The sequence below is a fragment of the Anolis sagrei genome, chromosome 1 (genome assembly GCF_037176765.1).
Source record: "Anolis sagrei isolate rAnoSag1 chromosome 1, rAnoSag1.mat, whole genome shotgun sequence".
Classification (NCBI taxonomy): domain Eukaryota; kingdom Metazoa; phylum Chordata; class Lepidosauria; order Squamata; family Dactyloidae; genus Anolis; species Anolis sagrei.
The window spans coordinates 196324023-196344204 of NC_090021.1; the positions used below are offsets into that span (position 1 = coordinate 196324023).

A 20182-nucleotide genomic window follows, 5' to 3' on the forward strand; every position below is an offset into this window, starting at 1 on the left:
AGGACCTTCCTGTGCTTCTGCCCTCAGCAAAATAAATACTACTGCTGGTGCTGCTTTCTTTTAATAGCTTGTCACAGCTCACTTAACCTTTGGTACTTCAAAATTTTAATCTCTCATTGCTTCTGATGGATTTTCTCTCAACTTTAGATGTAATTTCTCATTTAAAAAAGAAAAACAACCGGAACTATGCTACATTTCTCTTCATTGTTTATTAGCCAGTTCCTTTTCTGTCTTATGTTTTTTAATTACTTGAATAATTTGCTTTCTCACAGCAATTTGGGTATTTTTTAAAAAAATCTAATGTTCATTTCAACTACTGCCAATTGGATTCCATTAGTACTGAACAGAAATAACTTTCCTTCCTTGACTAATTTATCTGAGCGTCAGTGTTTTGTTGATCTCCTCTTGAACTGTTCTTTGCTATCTGGTTAATAATTCCATTCTTCTGTTTTCTTTGTATTCTTTTTGGTTGTTGTCATGGTAGTAGTCACTCTTTTCTATCACACTTTTCTGACTACAAATTGTACTTTGGTTAGTCAAGATTTCTAAAGGTTCTGTTTAAGATTTTCACTCTTTATTTTCTTTTTTAATCTTCATCCTTTAGATCCTCTCATTCAATCTTTTTCTATTAATGATAATTTCTAATGATGATATTCTTACTCTTTTCTATATCTCATCTAGCCTTCTTTTGTTGATCTGTCATCTTGCCTTCTCGCTACTTCCTCATGGCTGTCTGCTCACCCTTTGAAGTTAAATCTTCAAATAGCAAACATTCTCTTATTTCTCTGCTGTGACTTCTTTTTCTATTTTTTCCTGTTTCTGTGATTGTGCCCAATATCATTATTTTTAGTTCTTCTCTCCAAATCAGAGACCTTGATGCTATCTTCTTTTTCTCTCTTTTTCTTTACAGATTTTACAATAACTTAGATCCTTTCATTTTCAGTGGTCAAAGTTTGACAAAATTAATTTCTTTCATTTTAGTTCACAAATTGTATCATTATCTTACAATTGGTTGACTGCAATGCACTCCTTCTTGGTTTTTTAAGTTCCAACTTCCTACTATAAACTCTTTGCTTCTCTTTTGTATTGCAGCATCTGCTTTGATTTTTGCTATACAAATATGATGATGCCCTGCCTTGATTTCTCTCCAATGCCAATCTTTTCCTTTCACATTCAATTATGGAAATATTTATTGGGGCACCCGGCCTCAACATTATATGTGGGATTGCACTGTAATTCTTGAATATTTCAGATAATTGATATCTTTTTTTGACAACTGCCTCCAGTTTTAACCATTTTTCTATCTTATTTTTGTATGATTATTATTTTTTATAGAGAGTGAAACTATTTTAATTATTTTTATAGAGAACTTATAAGCATTACTATTATGGACTAACAGTTTATTTATGTACAAAATTTCTACCCTGCCTTTCTCACCCCAGAGGAGATTCAAGGTGGCTTTACATACAGGCAACAATTTGATGCCCTAAAGCACTTAAATAAATATTAAAATAGAATTAAAAGTATATTAAAACAATTAAAACATTTAAAAACAATACATTAAGAATGAAATATGTAATCCACGAGCATAGTCTGGGCCATTCCAATAGTCATTGCACATTGTTCCAAGTCTATGTATTACACAAGTTCTCTAAAGGCTTGGTTACAAAGCCATGTTTTCACTCTCTTGTGGAAGGTCAGAAGGGAGAGGGCTGATGTAACATCACTGGTGAAGGAGTTTCACAGCTGAGGGGCCACTGCTGAGAAGGCCCTGTCTCTGCCAATTGTGCCTGCAAAGGAGGCGGGACTGAGAGCAGGGCCTCCCCAGCTGGGCCAGAACTGATTAGAGCTTTATAGGTTAAAGCCAGCACTTTGAATTTTGCTCAGTAGCAGATTGACAACCAGTGGAGTTGACGTAACAGGGGGGTTGTATGGTCTCTGTGCTTTGCTCTGGTGAGCAATCTGGCTTCCACTTGTTTGGCCACTTGTAGCTTCTGAACAGTCTTCAAAGGCAGCCCCACGTAGAGACCATTTCAGTATTCTATTCAGGATGCAACCAAAGCATGGACTACCGTGGCCAAGTCTGACTTCCTAAGGTGTGGGCACAACTGGCGCACAATTTCCAGTATCCTAAAGGCAGCTGGCAAACAGGCTGTGTGAGTTGGATAATTGCACTCCAAAAATATATTTAGTTCCCTATGTTTTAATTTGAAGGTGTAGTATGTTTATTTATGTTATTCTTGTATATGTTTTTATTATTATAGTTTGGAGTTCTAGCTGTTAGATTCACCCCTACTAGAAAACAGTGAGTCTGTCAGTGGAGGAAACAAATATTATGTTGGAAGTGGCCATATGAAATGAAAATTCAGATTCAGAGATATTAAATTTTGCTTAAGATGTGCTGTTATGGCAATAATGTATCCACAGACTTTAGAAAAGAAAAGGCATGATAAACTAGACAAGATTCTGAAATGTAAAGGTGTATAATGGAATACCAATGTCAAGATTGTCCTTATCATCGTATTTCCAATTCTATGTATGATTGTAAAAGCTGGACATGGAAGAAAAATGATAAGAAGAGAATCAACTCATTTGAAATGTCGTGCTGGAGAAGAGTTCTGCAGATTCCATGGACTGCTCAAATGACAAATGAAGACAAGACAAGAGCAAATCAAGCTTGACCTCTTCCTAGAAACCAAGATGACTAATCTGAAACCTTGAACATTACATATATCATGGGAAGGCATGACGAATTAGAAAAGATAACAATGCCTACTAAATTGGAAGGCAGTAGGAAATAGGAAGGCCACATGTCAGGTGGATAGACTCAATCAAGGAAGCTGTGGCTATGAGTTTGCAAGATCTGTTCAGGACTGTTGATTCCAAGGTGACTTGCGTTCAAAGGTTAACCATACATTGAAGTCAACTTGATGACAATCAATAACAACAAAACAAGAACAAATAAGTTTTTTCAGTACAGAAGTCCAATGTCCAAAAGGCATCTGAAATATTTTTTTTCTTTTTAAATCATAGGTACTGTATCCAGATTTGAATGCCAAACTAAGATTCCACAGTCAAATTAAGGATTTGACTGAGTGTCCTTGTTACTGTTACATCTTCATATCTAGTTTGATATTGGGTAACATATGTTTAAATTTGCTTGAGTGGCTTAAAACAGCTTAGATAGGGGAGAGAAGCATCACATTGATTAAAAGAAATTGAATAATTTCTTGTGGCAGCATAGCAGCATATAGATTCCCATAAGAGCTGTTAGAAGTCTGTGGACACAAAGTCTTACCTCATGCAGTTTTAGAGAGGGGAATAGTATCATACTATTCAATGAGACTTTTGCCGGAGGCTACTTTCTTTGCATGTGTCATATGTACCTTGAGGGAAATGGCTGCCACATGCATTTCAACTCCACACTTATTTTTAGCCTTGGGCCTACTCCAAATGAATCAAACACACAAGGGATAAGTACCCAGTGAGAGTACACCCAGCAAGAGTGCAGGCCACTCCTGCCAAATAATGTTAAATCATATGACAAGCACCTATTTTTCATGTTGAGAGTGCCTTATTTATGATTTTGCACCCAACCTTAGAGGAAGCTCCATTAGATATAAAAATAGCCCAGGAAAAATAAAAAAGAAGAAATGAACTCTACAAGGGTTATTATTGGGCTCTATATAAAATATACATTTTGGTGGCATAAAGTAGCATTGGTTAAAGGGTATGCTCTCACTTTTGCAACCCTATCCACATTATCTGATCAATTTCTTTAACCTTGGCAAAAGTTCTAAAATATCCAAAAATACATATATGTAAGAGAGGGTGCGACATCATGACTGAGCCATCGGAACTGCTATCTCTGTCCCCATCAATAGTTGTGGAACAAAATGACATTGTCACACCACTTTGACTGGTAAACTTCTCTTGCCTTGAGATATTATTAAGACCACAAGCTTACTAAGCACCAGGGAGACACAGGTCTCTCCAGTTTTCTTCTTATTTTGTTCTTGCTGACACTGCAGGTCCACTGAGAAGGGGGAGACAGAACAAAATGGTAGGGCCTGGTAGTCCAGAAAGTTGAGTGTTGATTTATTGACCTCTGAGTGTCCGCTCAAAAGCACAAAAGCAAATAAAGAAGCATGCTACCCAGTCAGCTCCAGAGCCCAGAGCAACACTTATCTTTTTATTGCAATTATTAAAAAACTACAAACTATTTACAGGAGCAGAATAAAACATGTCCATTTCCTAGCTGTATACCGCTGGAAGCTCAAATGCATGGCTATCTTATTCTCTGGAATGTAAACACGTTACTGGAACGCTCAAAGGCTATGCTCTAGGAATCAAGCACAGCTCTATGCATTTAACTCTTACACTGCATTGCTACACTACACACAGTTTAAACTGCAAACAATATTTCATTACATTTAAACCAAAGTTCTAACAATATCCCCCCACCTCACTGGAGGGGCCAAAAAAAGGAAGCTGCACTCCTTGGGAGTTGCTATTGCAGGCAAGAAAGGTGGCCTGGCCATGGGAGCAAAGAAAGAGAGCATTCTTACTCCCACCGTGCTCTCTTCCTGACTTATCCGCTAGCCAATCTTCCTTGGTGATAGGAACACTGTGGTCATGTCAGTCTCCAAACTCACTTTTTGGCTCAGAGGAAGACAAAGAGGATAAGAAGAGGATGTGGAATACCTTTCTTGCATACCTCCCCTTCACATACATCTCAGACCTCCTTTTCTACTTGTGTCAAAGCCACCATCCTGTTCCATAAATGCTTATGCAGTCAGCTCAAAAATTCACCATCACTCAATGGCAGCCACATGTCGCACAGATATAATGCTGGTGAAAAGTTGACTCGGCCTGAACAATTGCTTTCAGGAAACCCTCTCTCAGTAGTCCCCTCCACTGCCAAATAAGATTAAAGGTGCTTCAGCTAATGCTAACATAAACACAAATGTATGTTTTGATATAATAACATGCAAACAAATTGCTGTATTTAACAGTACCATCCTGTTAAAACAGTAGACCTCTGAAAACCTATTCTGAACTCAAATCATTACAGCAAATTTAGCATAGTTGAAAAGGTCTTCACTTAGCTGGACTGTTCGTAATGCTTTATGGCATCAAATCTATTTCCAACTGTGAAGACAAGATAGATGCCAGTGCTGGGTCTTGAACAGAAGAAAGCACAATCATCGTCCCTAAAACTTCTACCTTCAAGGAGAGTAGAAAAATCCAAGAAGCTTTACTGAGTCATATCAGCAGTTTTCAGAACCACTAAGAACACATCTATTGTAAATTTAAGAACGGTCCTAAATGACGATTCAGATCTAAGCTGCTTTGGAATATTCCACATTCATATAGAGACAGCCTGCAACAATATATTTCTCTGCAATATTGTTGCAGAGAAAAATCTATATTTCTTCCAGTTCCTTTGAGGACCAAAGATAAACTTAAGGGAAATAAAGAATCTTGAGGGGCGCAGCAGAAGTTGAGGTCCTACTCATGTAAATGTTCTGTCCCTTCAGTGATGGGAGACACTGAGTCTACTCTACCACAGATTTTATGGAACGGAAAACAACGCCCAATGAACATACTTTTCAACAAAATAAAAGGTAAGTAAAGGAAATTAGTCTTGGAAAGATGCAATCCTTGCAAGCTTATCTGGAACCAACCCACACTGGATGTTCCAAGAGGTTCTGGTACAGTTTTTACTATTGTAGTTCTTCAGTTTTTTTTTAAAAAAATATCCAAATGTATCTGTTGGATTTTATGGGTTTTCCAGGCACCCGCTGAAACAATCAATTTCTAGTGGGTTTTATTTTTAACATCTATAGAAACAAAAAAAGTTTCTTTCTTGTTCTTCCTTTTATTTATTTATTTTCTCCTTAGAATGTGAAAAAGTGCTTCTGTATCATAGCACTACAACTAAAAGAATAATGTAAAAAGTAGGGAGGAGAAGATTTGTGCTTTAAATCACAGAATGAATTCAGCAAACCAGAGTCTTGTTTTTTAAAAGGGAAGAGCCTTTTTCCAAATCCAAGGAATTACTATAAGCCTCAAAAAAGAATGGAACAAGTACGCACACAGGCAACAATAATTGGCAAAACTCAGGGAACAATACTGCAAGAACACACACTTTTAAAAACCAGTTTGGGAAAACTCATCATTTTGAAGAGTGGGGATTTCTTCGAACACCAAGGAACGCAATAACAATTCAATGGAAAAGTGATGGGAAGAAAAAATGTTTCAACATCCTCTCCTGCTCCACTCCCACTGCTTTAAATTGTTCTGCTTCCTCCACAGACAGAACACACAGACACATTTGTCATTAATAGGATTTATTTATTTAGAATAAATGCATAAGATAAAGGTTTCCCTTTTACATTAAGTCTAGTCAAGTCTGACTCTGGGGGTGGTGGTGCTCATCTCCATTTCGAAGCCGAAGAGTTCGCATTGTAGACACTTCCTAGGTCATGTGGATGGCATGACTGCATGGAGCGCCATTACCTTCCCACAGAAGCGGTATCTATTGATCTACTTACATTTGCATGTTTCCAAATTGCTAGGTTGGCAGAAGCTGGGCCTAACAGCAGTAGCTCACCTTGCTCCCCAGATCTGAACCACCAACCTTTTGGTCAGCAGTTCAGCAGCTCAGCAATTTAACCCTCTGTGCCACCAGGAAACTCGTATATGTATGCAAATGCATACATATACTGAATTTGTCCAAGTTATGGTAAGAATGATTTTCTTTCTATAAATTTAAATTCATTTTATATCAGAGATTGCATACTGCTTTTCCTTTCAGAGAAAACTTTTTATTTTTATTTTAATGTGCCTTTGTTTTATGCTGGGTCAGACAGACCGCAGGGTCTTCTGTGTTATGCTACTACAATCACATTTTCCTTCCTTCATTTTGCTCAGGCCGGTATACTCTGTTCCCCGTTGCACACTTTATCCTCATAGCAAACTTGTAGGAAATGAAAAGCAGGGAGAATGGCTGGCTTAAGATCACTGAGTGAGTTTCATGGCCGAGTGGGCATTTCAATCTTGCTTCAAGTATATTGCAGAGTGGGATTGAGGAAAATCCGGAGCCATGAATAAAAATGAGTGTAGAACAATATTGGTTTGCATCAATATACCATCTGATTGTGGGATGGAATCCCCAGCATCTTTTTCTGTCTTATTTTAAACAAAAGGATTGAATGGTGGAAGAAACTACTCTGAGCCTGATACTATTGTGAAACTTAGTAACTTCTTACACTGCAGAATCATGGTGTTACAATTGTGTAGATCAGGTGTCTTCAGACTTTTAAAGTGGGGGGCTGGTTCACAATTCCTCAGACTGTTGGGGGGAGGGGGAGAACTATAGTTTGGGAAAAAACTGATTCCTGTACACACTGCACATATCTTATCTATAATGCAACAAAAATCAGTGAAAGAAAAAACAATATTTAAAATGAAGACCAATTTTCACCAACATAAACTTACCCATCTTTCAATGGGAAGTCTGGGCTTACTTTTGAATGATGAAATAGCCGTTAATTAAGATTGTTGTTGTGTGCCTTCAAGTAATTTCAGACTTAGGGTAAATCTACATCTAAAATTTAGGGCAGGGGGCATATAAATGACCTTGGAGGGCCGTATCTGACCCATGAGCCTTAGTTTGGGTACCCCTGGTGTAGAACATTCTATGTTAATTTATTGAAATGGACAATAAATGTCCACTCCCTGCATCTTAGCAGTAGCGGTCACACAAATAGATGTTAAATGTTAAGCTCTGAATGGAGGAATATGGGAATGGCAGAGACAAAATTGAAACTGCCACCCTATCTTTGTGGTACAGTATGCAGCAGTCCACGAGTGACAAATATCCAACTTACAAATGACTAGTTGAGAACAGGGGTGAGCAACAGGAAGTGAGAGAAATCTACACCTCGGAAGGGAAATTCACTCCTGGAAGGCTTATTATGGGGAAAGGTGTTTCCACAGAAGCTTTCTCATAAATCCTTGTTTCCACAACAAGCCAGTTTTTTTTTCAAAATCCAATTCTCACAAGGACAAAAAGTGAGGTAAAATCTTCTGAACAGGGACACAGACAGCAAAAAAAAAAAAAAAAAAACCACAGGAGTGTTGTTACCATTCTTTATGCTATCCAAAACTACACACACACACACACACACGACTGAAGTTACACTTTTAAAAAGTACCTGTTCTGGCATATATACAAATTCAACTTAAGAACAAACCTACAGAACCTATCTTGTTTGTAGCTTAAGGAGTAGCTTGATACTCAGGGGCAGCTGAACCATTAGGCGGATTAAGCATTTGCCCAGGGCGCCACTTGCCCAGGGGTGTTGCTCTGCCAGCCAGGCACCGGAGTTGCCATGGCCCCTGAGGAAAGAGGCAGGGGAAGACAGGCGGGGATTCCTTCTTCCTGTCTCTCTCTCTCTCTCTCTCTCTCTCTCAGTCTCAATCTTTCTCTCTCTCTGCCTTTGCCCGGCTGAGCTGGCCCCACGTGTGGCCAGGAGGAGGGAGGTGGCACTTCAGGTGGGCGGACAGAGTGACACAGAGAGAGGGAGAAAGAGAGAGGCAGCTAGGTGCCCAGATAGGTAACTGTGGGTTCAGCCTTGGCATGGAAAAAGAAAGGAGTCCTCCTCAAACTCCCCTTGATCAAGCCTGCTGTGGCTTGACTCTACCCCTGGCCCCGCCAGCTGGCCCTTTCTCCCCTCTGCCTCCAGGCTGCATCCCCACTGTACACTCAATGCAGTTTGACACCGCTTGGACTGCCAGGGCTGAATGCTGTGGGATTTGGCAGTTTGGCGTAATGGCACCAGTTCTCTTGGGCAGAGAAGGGGAAAGACCTTCTACCTTCCCCACCACCCAGCTGGAATTTGTGACAGTGTAGACACATATAATCCAGTTCAAAGCAGATAAATATGGATTTTATATGATAGTGTTGCTGAGGTCCCAGGTTTCCCAGGACCCTTCTACACTGCCACATAATCCAGATTATTAAATCAGATAGCCCACATTATCTCATTTGAACTGGATTATGTGAATCTACACTGTCATATAATCCAGTTCAATGCAGACCATCAGTATTTGATATGGCAGTGTGGTAGATGAGGCCTCAATCAACACTGAGCATTATATGCACTTCAAAGCCAGGCAACAAAATTTCCACAAAAGCAAGTCCTTTGTGAGCATCAGTGCTCTGCTGTTTGTGTAAACCCCATCCCAACTTCAAGCTGATTTTGCTATGTAACCATCCACACACACAGCAAAACTGCTTTGAAACTGCATGAAATGATCAGTGTGGCCATTTTCTTCCCTGGCTCCAAACCAATGGCCTAAAGCGAAAGCTAAAGCCTTCAGAGACACAAATATCTGCTGGTTTAGATGCCAATGTTATGTGTGTGTGTGTGCGCGCACGCGCACATTCCCTGCTCCAAATCAGATGACAGTTCTACAATTCCGAATCTGGTGGAAAACAGTTATTTGTAGTATTTACAACTCCTAGAAGAGCCCAATCCCAAGCAGCGAGGATGAACTGCATTAAATTGAGGGGCGACTGAAGCAATAGGCAAGTGACGCATTTGCATGTAGCGCAAAATCCCTGATGGTGCCCCCGCTTACACTTGAAAATTACCTAGGGCTGGCCCTGTTGTTACTGTTGAGATAGGAAAGATGTGTTATTAGATTGCAACTTCCAGCAACCTTATTCAGCAAAACCAATGAGGAGAAATAATAAATGGCGTCCAATGATGAGTAAATGCTACACATTTCTATTTTTCTGTGTGGTGTATGATGCTTGACTAGTACAATATTGCACAAACACAAACTTTCCTCTTCTCGAGGCTGAAAAGAGGCTTTTATGTAATTAACAATATAAACCCAGGTCTTGTGCCATTCTTAATTGGATTTTCAAATACATCATGAAGCAGAAATCAGCTTACCTACATCAAGTTTGTAAAAAGCCAGAGCAAACAGACCTTTAGGCATCTGGTCCCTCATCTCCATGTGCTAGCCTTATACAAATAAATCCTATTAATGGTGATGTATATGCTACAGGGCTAAAAACCACCACACTATCTTTTGGGACAAAAAAGGATTCCGAATACATGAGTCACTCAATAGAGGAAATGATCTGTTCAGGATTAATAAAATAAGGCAGAACACAAAATCAGGCCGCCTACATTGTATCGTGTAATCTGGCCCTGTGCATGTTTACATGGACACAACACACAACTGGTTGAAAGAGACTTTTTGCCAGGGAGGTGTGTCCAAGATTGCATTTTAAACAGATTTGGGAATGCTCAGGTATAAATCATTTGGGCCAGTCTTCTACATCAGCTACATCAACCTCTCCCAACCTGATAGAAAGATTTACACACAGCCCTTCCAAAACATGATGGAAATACAATTTATCCATGTCTGCTTATAGTCAAAATGAACCACCCTCTCCTTACAGCTGATGCCTGCTAAATAGGTTGGTATGATGGATATTGCAACTGTTGCTATGGTCATTATTTCTTTTCCAACCAACTTGACTTGGCATCATCTTCATGGGGAGCAGCAAGTCTATCCTGCCAATAATGGAAGCATGGGACCAGACCTTTAGGCATCTGGTCCTTCCATCATATTTGGCAGAGGTGGGGGAGAGAGTGCAGGGTGGAAAAGGTTACGTAGGGTACATCTACACTGACAATTAAATGCAGACTTCAAACTTTGGTACCTGCAAAACATATGCCCCCAAAGAATGCTGTAGCATGAATTAAAGGCACATCAAGTCAAGTCACAGGAAAGTCTGAGTTAAGCCCCTTAATGCATTTCAAGTTTGAGGTCACCTTCTATAGCTAATATAATCACCTTCCTGGCCCCAAACTTGATCCAGGTAAGTGAGGGGCTTTTTACATTGACTATATAATGCAGCTCAAAGACGGCTTGAAATCATGGTGGCCACAAAATACACACCTCCAATGTGCATGGTAATGTGGATTAAGCCGGGAGCAACACACTAAAAGAAGTCACAAGAAAATCCAAGTTTAGCTAAGAATTGCACTGCAGAAGACACTACTGTATCTGAGATCCAGAGCAGAACTGGCTCCACTCAGCCCTGCTGAAATGCAGTCAAGAATCCTAAATGGCCTGCCAAAATTGTCCCAAGGGCAACGATGGGCAGCAGGGGGCTAGGAGAGGGAAATTAATTGCCTCCACTGGTGTCACTTTCAGTGTTTCCCTCATCCCATAGGTTTACAGTGCGCTCATGCGCATCTCTCCTGGAAATGGGGAAAAAAACCCTTGCATCACCTGTGCAGCGAAACCGATTCCAGTTGAACTGATTCCAAGCTGGATTACAGTGCCAGTGTAGAAAACGCTGTCAATCTCATCATTTGCACAGTCAAATCGGTTTCTCCCAAACTGGTTCCAAACTGACCTAAGTAGTCAGTTTAGAACTAGTGGATTTCAGTTAGTATTATGTTGAATACTGGACTTGTTACTTACAATCAGTTCTCCTGCCTAGTAACTTACTTTCATTATGATTGCAACTTTAGAAAAGGATAAACACAACTTCTTTTGTATTATTAAATGTGTCTTTTAGGTTTTTTGCAAATCACTATTTTAATCACTATTAAGGCTTGCAAAATGATAGAAGAAGGATGGCATAGGTTTTAAGTCTGTTTTCTGCTATACCTCATGCATCTGCTTTTTGCTTTGTTGTTCAAGCGAGAACAAAGCAGAAAGTAGGGAGTGAATCTGTGTCATGGATGAACAGTTTGAAGAATTTAGTTTTTCCTTAAAAAGCAATATACTATTGGTCCTCCATATCCACGGATTCTGTATCCATGGATTCAACCATCTATAGCTTGAAGCATCTTGATTTTACCCCAAAAAGCAAACTTGGTTTTGCCATATTATTTAAAAGATACAATTTTACTACACTATTGTTTATAATGGAATTTGAACATCCATGGATGGTGGTATTTGTGTTGGGACCCAGTGGATACCAGGGCTCAGGGTAAAATGTAAATATACTCATTTCTTCTAAGAAATGGAAAGCAAAGAATTATTTTTGCAAGATGTAACAACAATTGCAACTACCTAACTTTGGAGCCTTGGAATCATAACTGCTTTTGAAAGGTAACTTCTAAAGTTCTGGTTTCAACACTTCTGGATCTACTTATTGCAGGGAACTAGACTACAGAATTTTACTCAGCATACTCTGTGATGAGCCTGGACAGGCTGTTACTTGACACTTTGCCACCCAACTGCCTCCTCAAAAAATTTGCTGTCATCACGCAAAGATTTATTTTACCTGCCCTTCTGATTATGCCTTCTCAGATCCACCATATCATTTAGGCCCCATCTGCACTGACGATTTAATGCAGTTTCAAACCAGTATTGGAGAAAATGGTTTTGCTGGGCAGATGATTACATAGGAAATACTGGAACCAGTTTAAGGCCCGGATGATGGTGTCACAAACCACAGAGCACATTTTTGTGGGAGTTTGTTGTTTGACCACTTATTTATATATTGATTTACAGTATTTATTTTCCGCTCTTCTCACCCCGCAGGGGACACAGGGTGGATTACAATGTACATATACATGGCAAACATTCAATGCCATAGACACACAACACATATAGACAAGACACTCAGAGGCTATTTAACATTCCAATTTTCTGGCCACCAGGGGAGCTGTCGCTTCACCATCCATCTGCAACACTGATGAAGTACTTTCCGCATTCCCCGCATGCTTTTTGCTGGAGATTTTTTATGGCCTCGTAAATTTGTTAAACTAGCCTCCCCACACATAGGTGGTACCTACAATTCCTACTTGACAGATGCAACTGTCTTTCGGGTTGCAAAGGTTGACAACAAACTACACAATTGGCTGGAAGCTCACTCCTACCTGGGCTGGCTTCGAACTCATGACCTTTTGGTCAGTAGTGATCTTAATGCAGCTGACACCTAGCCAGCTGCACCACAATCCCAGCTTGAAGCTGGCCTCTAACTGCATTAAATGGTCAGTGTAGATGAGGTCCTTGTGAAACTCTTTGTTTAAGGCAGTGATTCTTATCCTGTGGGCCGCAGACCACCAGTAGGCTGTGAGGACGAAAATCTGGTCCACAAACCACTTTATTTTATTTTATTTTCCCGTCCAGCCCAAGATACCTATCCGACCACATCTCGACCTACGAGCCCACCAGGACTTTGAGATCGTCCGGGGAAGCCCTGCTCTCGATCCCGCCTGCCTCACAGGCACGCTTGGCGGGAACGAGAGATAGGGCCTTCTCGGTGGTGGCTCCTCGGCTGTGGAACACCCTTCCCGTGGACATCAGACTGGCTCCTTCCCTGTTGATATTCCGCAGGAAATTAAAGACTTGGCTGTTCAAGAAGGCGTTCGAATAAGAACTGTAAAAATTGGTAATGACGACAGGAATGGAACAACGGAAAATGATACTGAATTGTGGTTTAGACGATGAGACGACGTGGAATGGCTTTTGTAGTATTGATGATGTTTTTTGATGATTATGTTTTTGGTTAATGCTGGACTGATTATTTTAGATTGTGTCTTGAATTTTGTACCTTGTTCTGTCTATGTTGTACACCGCTGTGAGTCGCCCCCGGGCTGAGAACAGCGGTATATAAGCAAAGTAAATAAATAAATACATACATACATACATACATATTTTATTTATTTCCACTCTTTTTGCACCATCTGCCACTCCTTCCCTGTCACGGACCATGGCATATGTTCTGTATCAGAAACTAGAACTGATGTGGTCTATCCAATGCAATTTTCTGAATCAGCACCCCAAACTGAATCTAAAATTGACCAAAACCTGATTCGTAACCCTTTTGGTACTAAAGTTGGAGAGTGATCCCTAGTCAAGTGGTCCCTGGTCAAAGTGGTCCCTGGTTAAAAAGGTTGGGAACCGCTAGCTTAAGGGCATCTCTTTTCTTACTATCTTTTCAGCAAGCGGTTATGAGGCACTAGAAGCTATTGAAAATATTAATTTAGTTTTCTTTAGGGCACACACACAATTTATTCCTGAAATAAAAATAGGAAGCATTAAACACCAAAACTGCATTAAAAGCTAATTTGTTCACTAAAGTGAGTTTAGGATTAAAGCAGCTAGTCAAAATACATTGGTCACTCAATCCAAAAGTACTCAAGTGTTAGCACAAGTATTTGTATATTGTTAATGGCTGTCTTTGTAAACCTAATAGTTTGGATCCAAACTTAGCCACATGCAGAATAATTTCCAAGTACAAAGCCCCTTTTTGTTTCTTCCCTGCTAGTTCTTCCTGGAGCCACTTTCTACTCTCCTTTGTCATTTCCTCGCTATTGCTTCTGTCCACACTAATGTTGATTCTAGGATTTAAAATGGTGTTTTCTTATGAGCAATAACTCTACCAAGCTCTTGCGAGAAGTGACATTTGCTACATTTCCTGTGCCTTCTTCCACCCTTAAAAACTATTTTAAGGAACAAATTATAAGGACTGCAGTAGAGTATATAATACATCTCATTTTGAATCACAGAAATTTCAGTTTGGGTGGATCAAAATCAGGATTCATTATACATTCAGGAATTACAAGTAGTTTCAATTCAAAGTACAGACTACTAAATTAGAAGTTTCATCAGAAGAAACTAGTACAAACTGGCTTCCCATGATGCTGTTGTTGGTGCCTTGGTTCTCAACATACAGGAACTAAGCTTAAACTTGTACTGAAAATAAGATGAAAAATAATAAAAAAGTAACATTTGAAAGAAGATTGGAAGTTGGAGCATTTTACTGTCTGCATGATCATGGAAAATGACTTTGGGTGCATCTACATGGTAGAATTAATGGAGTGTGACACCACTCAATGGTATGGAGTTCTAGGATTTGTAGTTTAGTGAAACACCAGCATTCTTTGACAGAGAAGGATAAAGACCTTGTAGAAGTACAACTCCCATGATTCCATAGTTTTGAGCCATGGCAGAGTGTTGTCAAACTGGATTAACTGTACAGTGTAGATCAGTGTTCTCAACCTGTGGGTCCCAAGGTGTTCCAGCATTCAACTCCCAGAAATTCTAAAATCTAGTAAACTGGCTGGGATTTCTGAGAGTCATAGGCCAAAACACCTGGGGACTCACAGGTTGGGAAGTGCTACTTTAAAAGCTTGGAAAAGATTTTTGGAAGGGAACACAATGGCTCTGATACAACATGGCTATTTTGGGAGCTGAAAATTGATTAAAAAAATTAATTTTTCCAACTTTTCCTTTTATCTAAACTTACAGCTTTGAGCCTATGTTTAACACTGTGTTATAGTGATAATCAATTTTCTTATTGGCAAATAGATATGTGCTCTTTAAAAGAAAAGAAATTGCGAATTCACTAGTGCCCCACATCTGCACATTATTCACTAGTGCGTGTGAAAAGTTTGTGTGTGGAGCACACAAAGCAGAGATGCCCTAAGCGACCTCTGTCAGGTGGTCAATTCTAATAATGCTCAATTGCATGGATGATCATTGCTTCTGAGCAGTTTGAAAACTTATAATGGGACTTGAGCATCCATATATTTTGATACCCGTGTGTAGTCCTGGAACTAAACCCCAATGGGATACCAGGCCCACAAAGTGCCTTCAGATAAAGCCCACTATCAATAGAAAACATATTTTGAATACTCTACAAGGCCATTTTAAAAGTGCCATTGACAGCTGTTTAGGAGTGTTACCACACAATTCTGCTATACCAGGAATGGGCAAACTTAGGCCCTCCAGGTGTTTTGGACTTCAACTCCCACAATTCCTAACAGCCAGTAAGCTGGCTGGGATTTCTGGGAGTTGAAGTCCAAAACAGCTGGAGTTTGCCCATGCCTGTGCTATACTATCACAGCTATATAACTGTTCCCTGGAAGTTTCAAGGTCCCCTGTTTCTAGGTGAGATGGGGCAGAAGGACACAAGCTCTTTTATGGACAGCGCTTTATGATCCCCTACTTTCAGGAGTGACAGAGTTATTGACTTCTAAACTGGGCCAAATGAGCATGAAATCAATGTTGAAAATACCAATTTCATGCAAATTTGGAGGCCACACTGGGGACCAAAATCTCACTTTTCTGGTGAGGAGGTGGCCAGACACCCACCTATGCCGAACCAGTATCCACCCAGCTCTCTGTTCTCCTTTGCCCCCTTTCCTAGCTTTAAAATATTCAAAGAAAGTCCCTCACTGCACATGGAGGCTTCTAAGGGCTCAGTTTTGTGTCTCAATGTTCTGGAGAAGAGAGATGAGAATTTCTCCTTCAGAGCTCTGCACATCATTTAGACATAACACAAAACCCTTTAGTCTCAGTAGGTCAGTAAGGACCTTTCCTTTAACTTTCCAAGAGGAAAACAGATGGTGGGGAGAGGAGACTGCCACTGCCATCCCTCCTCCATGGGCTGCTTGAACCCGCAAAGGTGGGATTGCTGCAGAGTCTGCTACTGAGATATCTGATGGTGATATCAGGAGCCACACATCCTCAAAGATACAGACTTAGTCTGGAACTTTGAGGGTGTTATTTTAACCCAGAAAAAAAACCCTAGATTACTAGTTTTATTCTGGGTGAATGTGTATTATCATGAGGAACCATTTGGATATCTCATGATAATGCGCCCCCTACACAGCATAGATGGGACCTACCATGGTGCATAACTTCAGAGAAAGAGAGTGAGGGGAGGGAAAGAGAGAGAAAGTTACCGACTTTCATATGCACAAACCTCTTTATGGAAAATTTGTCATTGTATTGTCAAACACTTTCATGACTGGACTCACTGTGTTTTGTAGGTTTTTTGGGCTAAATGGCCATGTTCTAGAAGCATTCTCTCCTGACATTTTACCTGAATCTATGGCAGGCACCCTCAGAGCCTCTGAGAATGCCTGCTATAGATGCAGACAAAACATCAAGAGTGAATGCTTCTAAAACATGGCCATACAACCCAAAAAACCTACAACAACCCAAATTTGTCACTGATCACTCAGAACAGAATTCTAATTCCCAAACAACCCCAAAATTCAGTTGTGACGGCATACATTTGACTTAATTCACCAACAGTGTGCAAGTCATATTTTATTTCTGTCTTTTGTTTTAATGTATCTAAGCACAGATCTTATAATGGATCTTGCTTCTCCTTAGTCCCTTATAGAAGTAAACCTCCACCTCCGCAAGGATAAACCGTTTCCCACTAGACCTTGTATAAAGGTATTTAAATCACAACTCCCCCTATGAACATCCATGATTTCATTGATATGTATATCTGGCATTAGACTCAAAGCATTTTCTGGTTATGCTTTTAATTATTTATATCCCCCTCTTCACAAGCAGAGAAAAAAATGCCTTTGGATATAGCTTTCTCTCTTTAGGTAAATAAAACCTGCTCACGCTGACACCCAAAGGCAACTTACTGTTTCATTGTAGATTTAATAGCTGAATGGCACGATTGACTGTGACCTTGTCAATGGGTGACCTCGATGTAATACCCGCAGATCACAGAACTCTATTTATTAGTGCTCAGGAGTTGCATAGACTAACATCCAACTAACATCCCATTTACTGGTTTCATAGATGAGCACAGAGTATTAGAGTAAATGGGATTGTTTATCAAATCATTGCTGGGTTTCCTTTTATGAAAGAATGAACATCACATAGATAATGCATTGGATTTCATTATACCATCTATTTTGTATTCCTAAAATCATTAACTTGACTGCAAAAGTTTTTTATGATATATGGTAATGAAGTAATAAAATCCATAAACCTCTTATCTAAACCAACATTTGGAAGCAGCATTTATGTGGCTTTGTGTAGCATCTGGGTTCTTCTGTGCCATTTTTGATCTGTTTAGAGAAGCTGATTAAATGTGAACACAAAGAAAACAGGAAACTCCTTCCCAACAAGAACAGCTTAGCATAGCTTCCAGAAAAATATATGCAAAACACTTGCAGATAGTTTATACTGAATGATGGCTCCAATGATGCAGCTTACATTTTCATATATTTTGAGCTATAGATCAGACATATGTTTGCATCACTCTTCTACAATGAGAGTTTTGACTTGTATTTCTGTTGTTTTTGTTGCTTCTCCTTCTGCTGCTGTTTATCTTAGGATAACAATAGCCCTGCGAGTTGGAACATTTCCAACTTTCAAGCACATTTTGGCAAATAGTCTATCAGAAAAGGGGTTTGTGTTAATTCAAAAAGAAGGAGGTCATCCTCATAGTGTCTTCATTCATCTTGATAAATGTATGGTTTGAAGCTCTAAAACAAGGTTTGTGTCTCAGGCAGGATCTACATTGCCATACAATCCAGTTTCAGAATACAGATTAATTGCATTGAACTGGATTATATGAGTCTACACTTCCATATAATCCACTTCAATGCAGTTAATTTGCACACTGATCCTGGATAACATGGTAGTGTAGAGCCAACCAAAGAACATAGGGATCACTCCCAGAACAGCTTCTGGGAGCATATCTACATGGGCCGAATACCATGGGGTGAACAAGAATTGAAGAACAAGAATTTCCCTGTACTCCACAGTGCAAGGGCAGAGGTGCAGCACTTACCTTTGTCACCATTTGTTTTTGTAGCAAAGGCACCATGCAACATAAGAAGGAGAGGAAGGAAAGTATAGGAGCTCCATTGTCACCACTATGATGATAAACAGTGACAAAAGTAGGGGGACTGTCCAGCTGGGCTGAACTGGTTTTGGCCTGACTGGCCAGTATGGAGTCATTTCCCACTGCTGATGTGGTTCAGAAGACACTACGATAGAGTCTGGGGCTGGTCTGAAGTGGAATGCTTCAGACTGGCAACAGGGTTTGCTGTCCATATACATGTACACTGGATCTAAAAAGCAACATTAGAAATCAACTGTTCAGCCAACCCAGATAGTATACCCGACATGAGCACTGTTTGACATGAGAGCTATCCATAAAGTCAATATTATGATTCCAACTAATCCTTACTGATGATGCTGATTATTCTTATATTGCTTCTTGATATTACCTGTATAGATTTGTGCTGATATTGGTATTGAGCACTCTGAGATGAGCTTGTTTCTGCCTTCTCAAATTGGTTCTTCACACTTGCTAAGCCTCCGGGTATCCTATAAGCCTCTGCCTCCTCAACAGCCTGGTAAGAAAAAAAAACACAAATCAAACTTTTCTGTTCAATATGATAATGAACATTGTGAGAGGAAGTCATAGGGAGGCGAGGGCAAGCTTGTTTTAGCTGCCCCGGAGAAGAGGATGCAGAACAATGGCTTCAAATTACAAGAAAGGAGATTCCATCTGAACATTAGGAAGAACTTCCTGACTGTGAGAGCCATTCATCAGTGGAACTCTCTGCCCCGGAGTGGTAGAGGCTCCTTCTTTGGAGGCTTTTAAACAGAGGCTGGATGGCCATCTGGTGGGGGTGCTTTGAATGCAATCTTTCTTGGCAGGGGGTTGGACTGGATGGCCCATGAGGTCTCTTCCAACTCTATGATTCTATGATTTTATGATTGTTGTTTTAAAAAGCCAGGCAGCTCTTGGTGTTTTTATATGCAAAAATATTTAGTTGCAGGCAAAAACTACAAACCCCAGAATTCTGCAGGAAGCAGAAATCAGATTTAAAATGGATTAATTCTCTAGTATGCCGAGGCCATTGGTTTTTGATGCAAAACACATTTTGGTACCTCATGGTTCAATACTGTTTATTAAATTCAAACAGCAGCTGATTCACATACATTTCTTAATAAGTCATGCCAAAATTATAGAGCAAACTCATTATGAGGTTGTCAGCAAAATACTTAATATATGAATAGACTATACATTATCAAGATTCATACACAGAGGCCCACTGTGGTATTATTACCTCATTGATTTAAAAGATTAAAAGCACAGTCACAAGAAACAGCTTTTCAGACTCTCCTAATTCAATTCTTCTTCAATAGCATTAGCTACTTTATACCATCAGGTGTTTTGAGGCAAGGTCTGTTCTAATACAGCGAGGAATTAATCTCTCTCTGTCTCATTCTTTTTCAGAACTATCATGGAAACTCTCAGAGGCCTCTTCCATAATGCTAAGGATTAACAGAAGAACGGAGAGGCTGCATTTTGTGCTTGGGAAGAGGTGTATTTGGATACTGTGATCCA

The 20182-nt window shown here is 39.9% G+C and overlaps 1 protein-coding gene across 2 annotated transcripts in view; it reads right to left on the reverse strand.

The window, feature by feature from the left end:
- XIRP2 (xin actin binding repeat containing 2) overlaps positions 1 to 20182 on the reverse strand; it is a 104131-nt gene that overhangs the window by 27105 nt on the left and 56844 nt on the right. For both annotated transcript variants that reach the window (XM_060778396.2, XM_067471837.1), the window contains exon 3: positions 19053 to 19178. In XM_060778396.2, the coding sequence (XP_060634379.2) occupies positions 19053 to 19178 (126 nt within the window). The remainder of the gene's footprint in view (positions 1 to 19052; positions 19179 to 20182) is intronic.